The sequence below is a fragment of the Geotrypetes seraphini genome, chromosome 6 (assembly GCF_902459505.1).
Source record: "Geotrypetes seraphini chromosome 6, aGeoSer1.1, whole genome shotgun sequence".
Taxonomy (NCBI): domain Eukaryota; kingdom Metazoa; phylum Chordata; class Amphibia; order Gymnophiona; family Dermophiidae; genus Geotrypetes; species Geotrypetes seraphini.
The window spans coordinates 51,969,272-51,981,707 of NC_047089.1; the positions used below are offsets into that span (position 1 = coordinate 51,969,272).

General features: G+C 42.6%; 1 protein-coding gene across 2 annotated transcripts in view; it reads left to right on the forward strand.

The window, feature by feature from the left end:
• Positions 1–12,436, forward strand: part of PDS5B (PDS5 cohesin associated factor B) — a 376,109-nt gene that overhangs the window by 336,459 nt on the left and 27,214 nt on the right. For both annotated transcript variants that reach the window (XM_033948529.1, XM_033948531.1), the window contains exons 31-33: positions 861–969; positions 11,602–12,041; positions 12,133–12,237. In XM_033948529.1, the coding sequence (XP_033804420.1) occupies positions 861–969; positions 11,602–12,041; positions 12,133–12,237 (654 nt within the window). The remainder of the gene's footprint in view (positions 1–860; positions 970–11,601; positions 12,042–12,132; positions 12,238–12,436) is intronic.

The window sequence follows — 12,436 nt, forward strand, 5'->3', positions numbered from 1 at the left end:
ACATTACCGCAAGAGAGGACTCTGCCTTTGGGTTCTCAGTATTAAGGACCAGCGCAGTCAGCCCGCCCTAGATGTCTGGGACTACTTTTGTATGTCTCACTTGTCCAGAATGACACACCTATTGCACTGGAAAAGAGATTATTGGCCAGATGCACTAAGTCAGCGATCATTGTCCTTAAATGATTTTGATGGAGCTCTTGCTTGCTTAGGTACTAACTACAGGTGGCAGTAGAACTCCCAGTGAAGTAGGAGGACCAAATTAAAAATCCAGAGTAGATTCCTTCTGCATATGACTCGCGGCCATGGGGAGATAGCCTGCTTGTCCAGAATGACACACCTATCTACTGGAAAAGATATTATCAAGGTAAGGACAATAATCTCTTTAGACAGACAGATAGATAAAAATTCTAGAGAAAAGAATTCAGAAGAAACCAGCGCCAGTGCTTATAGTAGTATACTTTGATTAATCAGAAACCTCCATAACACTTAACCGATCTAAATGTGATTATTACTTCAGAAATTTATCAAGCATGAATCTTGAGTTATGCATGTTTGTTGTTTTGAGGTCCCTTTATCTTACCCAGTTTAAAATCATATATGCAGATTTTTTTCTGTTGCATATTTATTGCAGAGATTATGTCTTTCAAGGTTTTGGTGGATGTCTAGTTTTTTGTGGTTTATCAAGGTAGATGTGTTAAAGTATAGCTTTATTGAGCTTGGGTTAGAAGTTAACTTTATGGTAGTTTTTAAAACTGTTTCAGGCTTAACTTTGGGCTCCTTTGAGAACATGAAAGAGAGATTTTATATATATTTTGCTATATAATGCTAAATAATTATTAATGTATATTGTATGTTGTAAGACTGGACAGTACAGAACTGGATCACAGTGAAAATGAAGATTATACAATGATGGCTTCGCCTTTGTCAGGAAAGAAAACTGACAAGAGAGATGAGTCCGATCTAATGAGGGTAAGTAGTTTTCATGTTGCAGTAGTTTGAGAGAGGTTGAATCTTACAATATTTAAACAAATGAATTGACAGATTTAGAGTGAGTAGTTGAGGTGTAGTAAAATTAATTTATTGTGATCATTTCTAACCTGCAACATTTCAATACCATGAGTTAGTGACTCCCAGGGCAGGATTAATTCGCCGAGGGTCCCTAGGCACACAAGTACACTGGGCCCCGCCCCACCCCACCATGCGCCCAGGCGGAAACAGGAAGCTGCGTCAGAAGGAAACTTTGGGCAAGTAGCACCACTTGCAAAATTACAGTTCCCATTGCCTTTCTTACTCGCGTTGCTTGCTTGTCTTACTTTTCAATGATGGGGGGGAGCCATGTTGTTGATCGGGGGGGGGGGGGGCTCGTGTTGCTGGTCCGAGGGGGAACCCATTGCCGATCAGGAACGCATTGCCGATCAGGGGGAACCCAAGTTGCCAATCAATGGTGGAGGGGCCCATCGCCGTTTGGAAAAAACAATGTTGATGCCCTCCTTCATCGGGCCCCCCTGACCATTTCAGGCCCTAGGCATGTGCCTACTTGGCCTATTGGTTAATCCTGCCCTGGTGACTCCTGCAAAACATGAATAACACTGATTGTAGTCAACCTTGCAAGCACCATTATTGTTACTTCCTGGGAGCATCTCAAAGAGACTGGGCATTAATTTGCCACCCTTCACATGCACTTCCCCTCCCTGTGCCTGCTTTACAAATCCTTGGGGTCTAGGGGGCATGGTGTAGAAGTAATCCTCAGTTGCTTCTGTCCTTGTTGATGTCAGGTTCAAAATGGCACTGCCAACCTCAAGCAGCAGCTTGATCTCTAGCAGTAGTATCACAAAACTATCACTAGGGATATTGGCACCATTTTGAATTCAGTGCTGGCAAAATCCTTGCCTTTACTTAATATCCTTTATCCATAAACTTAGGAAACCAACCTATACAATCCTAGCCCTCAACAAATGATCTCTAGAACTGTCAATCACCAAGTCTATACTTTGTTGATTTCACTCTATCTGTAACATCTTTAATCATTGTAAACCGCATAGAACTTCACGGTCCTGCGGTATATAAAAAATTGTTGTTATTATTGTTGTTGTTGTTATAAACAAGCAGACAGCATATTGTCACATGTAGGTTAAATCATCCACGGAGCCCGATACGGACAGTGGTAAAGTATACTGTCACTTTAAGCTTTTAGCAAAGTTTTGAGACTGCCCGCACCGCTCATGTGCAAATGCTTTCCTGCCCAACGAGGTCATCAGTTTTTCATTTTCCGCAGAGTGAAGATAACATATCTGAACTTCATTCCCTCAAGTTTGCCTTCCCACTTAATTTTTTTCATGTTTTCTACTTATTTGTTTTTATTTTCCAAGAAAAATAATAAATATAAGTTTCCGTGTGAAGAGGCCTTTAGGCAATTTTGAAGCCTTGGCTCCTGCCGACAGTGTCGATGGCTTTTCAGCCTTCCTTTTACTCCACTTCAACGTCCTCTCCTGCTAGTTCTGAGTCCAGGGCTTAAAAAAACCGATGATAACTGAAACACCAAAGAAGAAAAAATAAACAACAAACTAACAATGTTTTTTCTTATTTCTACATATTTTTTTTTGGGAAATCTTAGGCCTGGAGTCCGATTTCCACCAACTTGGGACTTTTCTGTGGTACTGATCCCTGTCTGTCCAGGTGGACATCGAATTGCATTATTTGCATTTCTAGCATCAAGTCTCTTGATGCGTGTCTCTCGACGCCATCATTCTTCAATGCAGGCTGTCATTTCTGAAGTGCCTATTGAGGCAACCACGCTTGGACTCCTGCTGCACCTTTGGTACCAGCTAGCATCATGTACCAGTGGCTCCTCTTCATACATCGAGACATTTTCCTCATCGTGGACATTTTCAGCATTGAGTCTCGATGCAGGCTGTCAATTCTGAAGTGTGCTGCCTTTTCAGGTAATGACGCTTCGACACCCTGCTGCACATATGGTATCGCCTTGATAGCATATGGTACTGGTGCCTCTATTCCCTGTGTTAAAAGTCACGGGACTATGTGATGCATTGCATTAACCTCGACAGCATCAATGATACCGACGCATGAGCCAACTCTACCAATGCACTCTTTTCAAAATCAATTGAGGAGTTCTTCAAGAGGGAAATTGATGACATTTTTTAATTTGCATGCGGCACCAATGCTAACATCAAATTCCTCAGTACCGGCCTGCGCTGAAATTAGCATATAACAGGTACTAACTCCAGTTTTTTTCATCAAATCATCAATAGCTATCGAGATCTCTTGACAAGGGAACATCATCATGATACTGATTCTCCTTCCCCTGGATGTCATCGATATGGTGCTGTCATCCTATGGACATGTTGGGCAGTAGAACCACATTGAAGCCACACACAAATGTATAAAGACAATGGCAAACCACTCCTTTACTCTGCTGTGAGACATCTCAGGGTGGATTCCTCACTGTGCATGTTGCCATTTTTTCCCCCAAAAACTACATTCTCTTCCTAGAGAAACAAACCTTCATATGTTGGACTGTAAGCGTCCCTTGGCTTACTTTATACAAAACACAAAACCAACCGTTCATCTCTTTAGCTCCTAACAGGAATGGGCCAACTCGGTGGTATAATCCGTCCCTCATCTTTTCTCCAAAGTGTACTTCTCAACGCTTCTCAATCCAGAAATCCAAATGTGGATTCTGATCTGTCTTTACCCACACTGCTGAACACTGAGTGTGAGCCTACGTCACGCTGAAAAATCTGCCGGCCTCAGCAGCAATTCAGCAATGTTGTCTGTGGCTCCCTTTCCTGCTTTCCAATCATCTCCTAGAAACATAGAAACATAGAAATAGACGGCAGATAAGGGCCCACGGCCCATCTAGTCTGCCCACCTTAATGTCCCTCCCCTACCTTTGCCCTGTGAAGAGATCCCATGTGCCGATCCCATTTGGCCTTAAAATCAGGCACGCTGCTGGCCTCAATCACCTGTAGTGGAAGACTATTCCAGCGATCAACCACTCTTTCAGTGAAAAAGAATTTCCCGGTGTCACCTCCTCCTCCTCCTTTTTCTCTTCTGTATATATGGAAAAAGTTCTAACTATCAAATTGGAGTCAGATACTAAACCCAACCATGGATCCTTTATTTCTTAGATTATGATGAGCCTCCTACAGAACTTCTTAAGTTGCCTCTGTACTCTTCTTCAGGATGCGCTCTTTAAGAGCAGAGAGACACTCTTTCTCTTACTATTGCTCCCAGCATCGACCCTCAACTGAGAGTTTCCAGCTGTGCACTTTGAAACTGGGATTTTTCCTCATTGTCTCCACTGTGCATACTCGCATTGACAGTACTGCTAAGTACTATTAGAGATATCCACCATGATTGTAGAGTCTATAAGGTGGGATCACCTCTTTTGTGCACTATAACAATGAAGTAAACAGCATGTGTTCTGCATGGTTTACAGCCTATTAAGCATGGCATGACTCTTCTGTTTATCACTACATCATGCTAACTTAATCAAACGTGTAGAGCGAGTTAGGATGGATTGTCTATCCCACCCATCTGAATATAAGAACATAAGCAGTGCCTCTGCTGGGTCAGACCAGAGGTCCATCATGCCCAGCAGTCCGCTCACGTGGCAGCCCATCAGGTCCAGGACCTGTATAGTAATCCTCTATCTATATCCTTCTATCCCCTTTTTCTTTAGGAAATCATCTAATCCCTTCTTAAACCCCAGTACCGTACTCTGAATAACTTTGCTTATTACATTACCGGGGCTCTGATGGAGGGATCCAATCTGGGTGTAGAGCCTGCTAAGTTGGATCACCTCACACATTTTTTCCATTTGAAGGAGAGATCTACTATCGGTGTAGAGCCTTTAAAGTGGATCACATTTCTTTCCTTGAATGTCTGGAGAATACTATATCAGATGGTTCACTAATTATGTTCCCTCAGCAGGATCAGCCAGGTTCTTCAACACAGAACGTCTACCACTGTGCCATCAATGTTAATATAATACTCAAGGAGATACTCACACTATTTCATTTGGCATATCTTACCTTACTTCCCATTTATTTTATTTTATTTTTTTTTAATATATTTTTATTGAAAATGGTCAGTGGCAAATGCAGCAGAATGCAGAAATAACAACCATGATGGTAAGAATACACATAACTGATAACAATAATTGATAACAAACTGCTGCTTTACCCCTCCAGCAAAAGGCAGCCAACCAAAAAAATACAAGAAAGGTCATCAGAGAAACACAACTCTTTAGCATAGCAGAGAAACAAGACCGTCAAAGCAGAACCCTGCCAGCCCACCATCCAATTTTTTATGGAGAGCCCCAACAATCCCCACAAACAATCCAGCCACACAAGCCATTCCTACCCCTCACCCCCACCCCTCCCCGAGCCCCTGGAGTACAGTAAGAGCACAAATGCTGCAGAAAAAATGAAAAGGTAAGGGTGGCGCAAAATCCAACAGCCAGGTGCTTAGATGAGAACCAAGTCCAGCAGATGCTGCCACAGAAAGGTATAATACTTCATATCCGAATGTCTAGCTCCTTTATAGGACCGGAGCTCAAACTGGGCCAGCTCCCACAACATGCATTTCCAGTGAGTTACAGGGGGGTGCATCCTCTGAAATCCAATAGTACAATATTAACTTCTTAGCCAAGAGGGTAACATTGTAAATGAACCAACACTGAGGAACAGTAAGGCCCTGCTCCTGAAGTGGTTCCTGAAATCCCAGAAGAAGCACCTTGTAGTTCCATTCCACAGAACGATGAAGAGTGGTCTCAAGAAGGGGCAACAGCTCTTGCCAGATGGTAAGCCTGGCACACTCAAGAAAAGAGTGTATATAGGTGTGGGTTTACATTTAACATAGAGATCGCACTCCCACAACCCAAGTTGCGCTCTCCCAATGCCGGGTAATATAAGCGCGATGTAAAATCTTATATTCCAGCTCCTGAAAATCAGCAGACTTGGAGAAATGATAAAGCACCTGGAAGCACTCCAGGAACTGATGGTCGGAAAAATGCTGACCAAAGTCCCCCTCCCAGCACTCCCGCAGGGCGCTCATGCCTGGTACCCGTGTGGAAAGCCGCAAGACGCCATACCAGTGAGATAACTTAAGTGGCACCAGAGTAGCAGCAAGAATTTTGTCCAAAGACCCCATGACTTCCAAGCCCCCGGGCGTTCAAGGCGCTACGTCCCATTTACTAATATCAAAAGATCAACCTTCGTCTCCATCTACTTCTTTATTCTAGAGACTTTAGAGGCTTGGGACTGGCTATAGGGGAGAAGGAGGCCAGTGTACATCCTATTTAGGATGATTTTACCTTTTTCTGGCTATCTCTGCCTTCACTAAGATCTACCTTTATAATTCTAGACCTATTCTTGAACCTTTCCTCGCCCATTCTGGAACATTCACTACTAGCCGGTACACTGGACTACGAACAGGTTCACACTCGTATCTTTTGGAATTCATTATGGATCATTACACTATTTCTTTTTTCTGCATTTGGTATTCTTCCAATACTTGTGCTAAAAAGGACGTACCTTTGTTTAAAGGTTTTTCCTATTCCAATCTATTTATCGTTCTCCCTTCAGAGTTTTCCTGTGTTTCTACTCCATTAACTATGTAGTATACCTGAGAGCACACACAAGAGTTAACCGTGCATGTCTGAACCTTTGTTCAGTGGTCACAAACAGGGATCTGTAGCCCAACCCTGATTCAACTCCAACTTCAGCTCTATTATTGGTTCCAAGTCCCTACCCTGCTGATGAGTTATGTTTATCTATTAAGGTACCACTTTGTTCCTAGCTTTCCATTTTTCTCTGTGGTTCACAAGAGACGACAGAGTTCCTCTCCTGGCTAAGATTCAGAGCATGTAAACTCTCTTCACCAGCTGCACAATTCAAAATAGCCTGTTGGTGACTACGGTACGCTCAAATCCAATGTATTTCCAATCAAAATCTCAGTTCTCTGACAACGCTACCATTCACATAAAAACATAGAAACATGATTGCAGATATAAGGCCAAATGCCCCATCTAAACTAAAACTAAACTAAAGCTTAGCTTTATATACCGGGTCATCAACCTATGGAAGCCCATCCACAGTAACCATTATCTCTTTCTCTCTCTGGGAGATCCTATGTGCCTATCCGAGGCCCTCTTGAATTCAGACACAGTCTCTGTTTCCACTACCTCTTCCGGGAGACTGTTCCACCCTTTCTGTAAAAAAGTATTTCCTCAGATTACTCCGGAGCCTATCACCTCTTAACTTCATCCTATGCCCTCTCATTACAGAGTTTCCTTTCAAATGAAAGAGACTCGACTCATGCGCGTTTACACCACGTAGGTACCGTATTTGCCGGCGTATAAGACGACTTTTCAGTACCTTAAAATCCTCCCCAAAGTCGGGGGTCGTCTTATACGCCGGGTACTGTTTACATGCCCTTACTTTACATTAGAGAGCTGCACGGGGACGCCCCCTAGGGTCGCGGGGATCCCGTGGGGACGCCCCCTAGGGTCGCGGGGATCCCATGGGGACGCCTCCGAGGGTCGCGGGGCTCCTGCGGGGCTGGATGTACTCAGTCTTCTGGATGTACGCGGCTCTTCTTCTCCCTACCTTCTCTGCTTGCAGCACAGAGCCGAACGGAAGTCTTCCCGACGTCAGCGCTGACGTCGGGAAGACTTCCGTTCGGCTCTGTGCTGCAGGCAGGGCAGATAAGGAGAAGGAGAGTAGCCTCGCGGTTCGAGTGGCTACCAAGGGAAAGGGGCGGCCCGCCCCTCCCCGCCCCGGTTGCAGCACAGCCGGCCAGGTTCCCTTACTTTTGTGGCACTTTCCCGACCGACCGATAACAGCCCGGGTCCGACAATCCTCCCTGCCCTGTAGCCGCGAATCTAAATTACCTTCTTACAGCAGCTGTAAGAAGGTAATTTAGATTCGCGGATAAGGGCAGGGAGGTTTGTCGGACCGGGGCTGTTGTCGGTCGGTCGGGGAAGTGCCACAAAAGTAAGGGGACCTGGCCGGCTGTGCTGCACCCGGGGCGGTAGAGAAGGAGGGGGGGAGAAGGACGCTGAAAGGCCATGGTGAAGACAGGAGGGGGGGAAGGACTCTGAAAGCACTTGAAGACAGAGGAGGGAGAAGGAGGCTGAAAGCACATGGGGGAATACAAAGGGGTGAAGAAGGACGCTGAAAGGCCATGGGAAGGACTCTGAAAGCACATGGGGAAGACAAAGGGGTGGAGAAGGACGCTGAAAGGACATGGGGAAGATGGGGGGGAGAAGGACACAAAGGAAATGAGGAAGAGAGAGTAGGGAGAAGATGCTGGCAGGGAAGAAGACAGATGCCAGACTATGGGGGGAGCAGAGAGAAGAAGATGGGTGCCAGACCAATTTGGAAGGGGGAAGAAAGGGAGAGGCACAGTAACAGAGCAAATGGAAGATGCAGAAGGAAGAGAGATAGTGGATGGAAGGAATTGAATGAGAACATGAGGAAAGCAGAAACCAGGCAACAAAGGTAGGAAAAGAATTCTATTGCTTTAGTGAATTAATTAAAATTGTTGAAATAAATTCTGATGTTCTTTTAAGTTTTATTTGTTGTGCAGAAGGTGTGCGGAAGAAGGGGTAGTCTTATACGGCGAGTATATAACAAACTCTATATTTTAACTGTAAAAGTTGGGGGGTCGTCTTATACGCCCAGTCGTCTTATACGCCGGCAAATACGGTATTTAAATGTCTCTATCGTATCTCCCCTCTCCCGCCTTTCCTCAAAAGTATACAGATTTAGATCTTTAAGTCTGTCCACAAATATAAATCACCCCACTTCAGAGTGTCAAATATAAGAAGGAGGGTAAAGGGTCTCAGAAACCTGCTTGATTAAACATATGATTGTGTAATATCAAAGCTAAATGAGTTGGAATCTTAATCTTTGACCCTTAACTCCACCACCTCCTTAATGCTTTGCTTAAATCTTACTGTCACTAATTTATTATATAGTCAACTTTTAATAAGACGTTATAACAGTAAGTATTATCACTTATGTTTAATGTGCAGTCACTACTGCCTCTTTTTGATGAGAACCCGTTTCCCCATACAGAAGCTTTGTCAAGGGTTCTAAAGGAGCTCTGCATAATATAAGAAAAACGTGTTTAAATCCAACATCATATACTAAAAACACCCTAAGACTGTGTTAAAACTTCATATAAATCTTTCTATTTCATTTTTATTTTTAATTAATTAAATAATGTTCATCTTATATTCCAAATACTGATTTAAAAATCCCAATTAGTAATAGTGAATTAAGTAGTAATGTATTCACTATTACTAATCCTCTTATTTAAAGTACCAGACTAGATGGCCAAGTGCAATTAATAATTTAAAATTTATCCATTAAAATTTCAAAATATCATGAACCATTCTGTCCTTAATTCCACTCAAAATTAAATCCAAAAACTTTTTAATTATAAATCAACTCAAGTTAAACAACAATCAAGGTTACAGCACTGAGACAAGTTATAGCTTCTATCCTTAATCACCTTTATGGTCTTTACAGCAGAGGCACAAGTGCTCTGATTATTCAACTAGATCTAAATAGTTCATTAGTTCTAAGTTGACCAATCCTTCCTCTAGCTTTTTTTTTTTAAATTTAATATTTATTGATTTTTAATAATTGACAATAATTACAAGTCAATAAGCAAACATACACTGTAGTTTGAAATAGATCACATTCCAAAATTCTTAAAGAAAATCAAACTATACAAAGCATTGTTAGTCCACAATATATTTTGGAGACGAAGTTAAGGAAAAAACTGAGATGAAACAATTAGGAAATTAATAAAAGACAATAATAAAGAGGCGATCTGACTGCTCTTGAACAATCTGCATTGAGCTAACTTGAAAACAAAGAAGCTCATGATGACTCTCTATCCGAGATAAACTTAGATAACTGTTGTGGTTCATAAAATACATATCTATTTCCTCCAAATATCATAACACACTTACAGGGGTATCTTAGAACAAAGGTTGCCCCTAGTTGTACAGCCTGAGGTCTTAATACCAAAAATTGTTTTCTTCTTCTCTGGGTTGGACGAGATACATCAGGATACATCCTAATTATATTTGTCATAAACGGAACATCTTTATACTTAAAAAACATCCTAAGCATCCAGTCCCTGTCCGAATCAATTGCAAACTGTACTATTAATGTGGCTGGGACCTGAATCTCAGTATCCGATCTCTCTAGAATCTGAGTCAAATCCAAACTATCAGCAGATAAATTCTGCTGATCTAAGTTTGGATTTTGAGGTTTAATTCTCTTTAAAAGGTAATATATTTTTGAGAGAGGTGGATACGAGGTTTCTGGTACTTTCAAAATTTCTGACAGATATCTTTTAAACATAATAAGGGCAGTTGTAGATTGTACTTTTGGAAAATTAATAATCCGAAGATTATTCCTCCTAATAGAATTTTCCAGCATTTCTTGTTTAAAGTGCAAGCTAGCACTGTCCTTAACCCAAGTCAGGGCTTGTACTTCCAAAGTCTTTACTTTAGTCTCAATGTCACTCATTTTGTTCTCCATACTTGATACCTTATTTTTAAGTTCCAAATTTTCTGAGAGAACAGTAGTACAGCGTGAAGATAACTGTTGAATTTGACTCCCCAGAGAAGTTTGCATGTTTGATATGGCCTCCCATATGGATTCCATTGTAATTACCTTAGGCCTTTGCAAGGGGACAATCTCAGTTCCAATATGTCCTGTTGTGACCAAAGTATCAGTAACCACTTCAGAAATCTGAAAAAGTTCATGGGCTCCCAAAGTACCTGTAGCCTCCTGAGCAGTTGAAGAGAGTACATGAGCTTGCTGAGTTCTCTCAGCCGCTTCCTGGGATCCTAAGGGCTCCTCCTTCCCCCATACAGGGTTAGTCCTCCCACTCCGAGAGGACAGCAAGAGGGCATCCCGAGCCGGCACGTCGGCAAACGACTCCTCCGTTGCTGCGGGGCAGGAAGGCGGTCTACGCTCATCCGGAGAAAGAATGACTGCCTCAAAGGAGAGATCCCGCACCTCAGCTTGTGCAGTCTCTCCAGCCGAGGATACCTCCGGTTGTGGCGTTCGCGAGCCATGTTCCACGAAGGAATCCATCGGACCCAATGGTGTCGTTACTTCAACGGGAAAGACCCGAACCTTAGATTTCCTTTTCACCATAGCTCACAGTAAAATTCCACCACGAGAACAACGGCGTCTCCGCAAACATTCAGATCGCCATCTTAGGTAAGCTCCGCCCAAATTTTAAAAAAAAAATCTCCTTCCTCTAGCTTATTGAATAGGGGCTGTGAGAACGGGAAGTTTGGGAGCATTGCCGCGGGTCACATAAAACAGCCAGACAGACTGGATTTGGCCCGCGGGTCTTGTATTTGACACACGTGTGCTATACATGAAAGGAGGTAGAAAATAACTAAATGAAGCATGCAAACTGAACCTGTATTCCTGATATACAATGTTTACTGTATGTTGAATAACACAGGAATTATATATGTAATGCTCAGATATAGTCAAATTAATCAACAGTATTTAGTAATGCAAATTTGCTTTGCAGTCAGAACTGGAGAGGCCACGAAGTCGAAAGAAAGCAACTCTCATGGATCCAGAAGAGAAGATGAATCTTGAGGAGCTGTGCAAACTAGGACAAGAGCAAAAACTGAAGGGTAGTCAGCGAGGAAGGAAAAGAGCTGCAGTTGCTTCAGAGTCAGATGAGCCCTGGCCAGAGGAAAAGAGGCTGAAAGAAGGTTTGTTAGAAAATGAGGATGAACAGAACAGTCCACCAAAGAGAGGCAGGAGGGGGCGGCCTCCCAAAGCAGCCAAAGGAATTATACCAAAGGAAGATATAGCTGTTAAACCTGCTAAGAGAGGCAGAAAAAAAGCTCAGCAATTAGCAGTAGAGGAAGAGGAAGAAATGGGGGAAGAACAGGTCAGTGAAAATCTGCAACGAAAACGAAGAGGCAGGCAACCTAAAATGCCTAGAAAAGCTCAGCAGAGGTAGGTCATTTTCCTTACTGCACCCTATTCATCTTGTTTTGTTTTAATACTTATTATGAAATATTTCAAATTTGGATCATCCTCCAAATAGGTTGGAGACATCTGAATGTCTTGCGGATGAGTCACCACAATCCACACCGCAGAAAAAACGAGGGAGGCCTCCAAAAACACCTCCATCACAAAACAAAAGAAATGTGTAAGTTGTATACCATTACTCATTCCTACTGAAATATCAGCATAGGATAAATTCATAACTGCTTGTCTAGATTGGGAGGGCAAATAGGTACCTGTTTCATAAAAATTCATAGATATATTTATGCCTTTATACAATTTCCTCACAAAAGCTAGAGAATTTACGGCTAAATGAAGCTATGGACATTTATATCTATTCGGTG